Source organism: Gossypium hirsutum, chromosome A09, assembly GCF_007990345.1.
Source record: "Gossypium hirsutum isolate 1008001.06 chromosome A09, Gossypium_hirsutum_v2.1, whole genome shotgun sequence".
NCBI lineage: Eukaryota > Viridiplantae > Streptophyta > Magnoliopsida > Malvales > Malvaceae > Gossypium > Gossypium hirsutum.
This window is the reverse complement of record NC_053432.1, coordinates 18,808,090-18,811,722: the sequence shown is the minus strand read 5'-3', so window position 1 is coordinate 18,811,722 and position 3,633 is coordinate 18,808,090. Positions and strand designations below refer to the sequence as shown.

The 3,633-nt window shown below is 33.9% G+C and overlaps 1 protein-coding gene across 1 annotated transcript; it reads right to left on the bottom strand.

Annotated features, from left to right (window-relative positions):
• Positions 1–1,298: 1,298 nt before the first annotated feature.
• LOC107888749 (gibberellin 20 oxidase 1) lies at positions 1,299–3,318 on the bottom strand. The gene is made up of 3 exons (XM_016812938.2): positions 2,454–3,318; positions 2,048–2,369; positions 1,299–1,968 (listed from the first exon to the last, which is right to left on the bottom strand). The coding sequence occupies exons 1-3, from the start codon at positions 3,005–3,007 to the stop codon at positions 1,705–1,707; spliced, it is 1,140 nt and encodes a 379-aa protein (XP_016668427.1). The 5' UTR covers positions 3,008–3,318; the 3' UTR covers positions 1,299–1,704.
• Positions 3,319–3,633: the final 315 nt, after the last annotated feature.

The following is a 3,633-nucleotide window of genomic DNA, read 5'->3' as shown; positions in this document are numbered from 1 at the left end:
CCGCGCGCAACCCCGTATCAACTCACCATTAAATCCACACCCAAAGTTAATTTCTTTTTTTCTTACAGACACACCTAAACTTAGTTTTACGTTTTCTTTTAATCAAAAAAAAAAACTTATCAATGATGCACCGCTTAGCCTTTAACATTTGAATCATTCAAAGTCCTGCACTTTGCTGTCAAAATGGAGCCAAATATGTTTCTATAAGTAAAGGCTTTCTGATTTGAATCCCTCAACCAACTGTTTGATCACGGTGCTAGTTGGATTTGGTAGTGTTTGATTCAAAAAATTAATTCAAATGACTTGTTTAACTCGATGGCATGTAAAGGGAAAAAAATATTGATTCAAAAAATTGAAGAGAACTTGAGGGTTAAATTGTTGAATCCCTAAATTTTTTATTAAAATTCAAAAAATATTGATTTGATTCTCTCAACCAAATTCAAATTTAAGCCTTTATGTAATTTTATAAATTTTTTAATAATTTATATTTTTATATCATTTTATCATAAATTTTTCTATATTTTCAAGTTATTAAAATTATATTTTTTTAATTTGGACTAAATTGAAAAAATATGTAAATATTAAGAGTTGAATTTTTTGAATTTTTTAGAATTAGGAACAAATTGACATAATGTGTAAAGTGTTAAGGGTTAAATTTATTGTTATACCAATCAAGCAGGTCAACATTTCGTTTAATGGCCAATGCTTTTAATGGTGGAGTGACTGAAAATGACAATTAATCTAATGAGGTCACTAAATTAACAAAACAAAATCGGTGACCAAAATAAGAACGCGTTAAAACTTGAGTGATTATTTGAGTAGTTTACCCTTTAAATTTTTTAGAATTACTATTAAGAACAATTTTAAAAGTATCAGGTTGATATTTTAGTTATTGTTTAGGGGCTAAATTTACTATTAACCTTTTAAATTAACGTGCCATGTCACCCTCTTAACCAAAGTTAATAGATGAGAAACAAAAATGTAACATTTTAATAATTATAGTGACAATTATGTAACTTTTAAATGTTAGATAACTTAAATGTAAATTTAACAAAGGTTAGGGATAATTAATGTAATTTACCCTAATTTTTCCATAATAAAAGAAGTTCAAAAACAAATTTAAAACGGATTTTTCAATTTTTTTAAGATGTCAGTATTATGGATTCAATCTATTTTTTACCGGTTTAAAGGATTCTCGATTGGACAAATCCTCATAGAATAATCCCATGGATCCAAATCTAATTTTTAGAACACTAGAGCTGTGATAAAATATAAAATCACTTTGGTAATGCATGAAGTTACTTTAAAAAAAGATGGTAGTAATTAACAAGTACCCTAATTTTGTTTTTACATGAAGAACAGAGGTGAATCTATTGATTGCCTTTCTTGTATCATCAATGAAGATGCAAAATTAGAAAAAAGAAAACCTAATCAAGCTCTTTATGGGGGTTCCTTATTTGTATCTCTTGTCTTGCCATTTGTTCATCACTAACAAGCTTGTTATCACTCTGACATCATGAACATGAAAAAAAAAAGGGGGCATTTCTTTGCTTTTTGGTCATTCCTTCTAACTGGTAGCAAAAAAACCCATCCCATCTCTTCAATTAATTCATTGTCGTATGGCACTGACTGAGTGATATGCCAAGATTTGTTTGTATTTTGTGACGACACCTTAACTAGACAGTAGAGAGAGACAAGACCGCCTCAGCTGTTTCTCTGTTGAACCCAGTTTGAGAATTCTTGAAGAGTGTTCATGTCAGCCCTGTAATGCTTTTGTGTGAATTCAAGCAGCATAGGCCATGTAAAATCTGGATATACTCTGGGTCTGTTCTGGCTCACCAACTCTGCTGGTGGGGTTACCACTTTATCCCCCTCTGGACACAAAAAGAAAGCCAGAGATTTTCTTGGCTTATGGCTGTTCACCACTGCTCGGTGCAAGCAACTTTTATATCTCCCATTTGACAGTGCCTGAAAAAACCCCACTAAGCTTAATCAACATCTACTACAGTGAAAGAATATGTATGGATTAACTGAAAAAGTATGTTACCATAAAGGTGTCGCCAATGTTAACGACAAATGCTTCGAAATTTGGGCTAATTGAATGCCATTCGTTGTCTACAAACACTTGAAGGCCACCAACTCTGTCTTGGTGAAGGATGGTTAAAGACGTTGGATCGCAATGAGGCCCTGTTCCTAAAGTGAGATCTGGTTTTTGACAAGGGGGATAGTAGTTTAGTCTCATTATTGAATCATTTTTATCAAAAAACTCCCTGAAATGTGCTCTGCCGACGCCCAGACTAATGGCTAAAAGCTCCATTATCCCGAGAGAAAGCTTGCTCATCGCCTCGCAGTAGTCCTGGTAAACCCTCCTATAAACAAAAAGACTCAAGATTTCAGCATTCACAAGCATAATCTTGAATCACTTTAAAAATATCTATATCCGAATTTCTTACCCGAGTAACCTTAATTCATTTCCCATTTTATTAAGAAGGTAGTCTTCCACCATCTTGGATGAGTTGTTCTCAGCTGAATAGCGAAAAGAAAGTGTTTCCTTCCATGGGAGCTTGGTCGAGAACCTGCCAGTGAAGCTACTAGCATATCCACAGTGCTCACCAACTTTTCTTTGAGCCCTTTGCTTTTGTCTAAGTGGCAATAGAAAGAAGTTATCCATGTACTTGTGGGCATCAGCCAAGAGTTTTGCATCGACTCCATGATTAACTACAAGGAAGAAACCATGCTGCTGACATGCCTCGCTGATAAACCTTGAAGCTTCCATTGTAGCAACAGGGTCACCAGAAAGGAAGCCTCCTAGGTCAATGAGTGGTACTTGGAGTTCTGGTACATTAGCGGAAGGCTTTTCGTCATCAGGCCAAATAAATTCTTTTGGTATCTGGGATTCGAACTTGAGCACCGAGGCATCAAAAACCAGCTTTTTCTGCTCATCTTTTTTTTCATCTTTTGGATAGTGAGTCATGGAGGCTATGTTGGAGATGCAGTCGATGGCCATTGCATGAAGCGTAAATATGCTGAGGCCTAACAAATATGGATATCTATATGAGTGGTTTTGAGAGTAGTTAAAAGTGGATAAGAGATGAAGTTGAGACAGAGAAAGGAATAGGGAGTTATCGAAAAAGAAGAGGGAGGGGGCAGCAGGAGCATAAGTTTGAGAGGTGAGATGAAAGAAAAGCCAAGGCCGCTCTCATTGGGGAAATCAGTGAACAAATATTGGAATCTTATAGGGCGCCTCTTTTCTCATTCACTTCAATTTTTTTATTTATCTTTTTATTTTTATTTTTTTTGCAAATAAGGGTTACTCAATTGAGAAAATTGCAGTGTTGGTGTTTTGTCATTTGGAAAATTAGGTTATATGCTACCATTTTTGTCACTCATGATTTGAAATTATTATTATTTATTGTATCTAAACAAACTCTTATTTAACAGAAAATTTGTTGACATTTAAGGTTTACTTTGTTACAAATTAAAGGACAGAGGCTTATTTGGGAATAAGTTAATGATTGAGGGCTTAACAGAATATTAGGTAAAAGGTTACAGGCTTAGATGTAAAAATATAAGGGTTTGTAGTATAGGGATTTTCTTATTATTTTAATAATTATTAATCATTAGTGTTTTTAT

What these genes read in the sequence shown, in the direction of transcription:
- LOC107888749 (XM_016812938.2), bottom strand. Translation starts at nt 3,007, where the DNA reads ATGGCCATCGACTGCATCTCCAACATAGCCTCCATGACTCACTATCCA. An exon ending in AATGAATTAAGGTTACTCGG is followed by an intron (nt 2,370 to 2,453) that starts GTAAGAAATTCG and finishes TTTTGTTTATAG; the next exon opens with GAGGGTTTACCAGGACTACT. An exon ending in ACATTGGCGACACCTTTATG is followed by an intron (nt 1,969 to 2,047) that starts GTAACATACTTT and finishes GGGTTTTTTCAG; the next exon opens with GCACTGTCAAATGGGAGATA.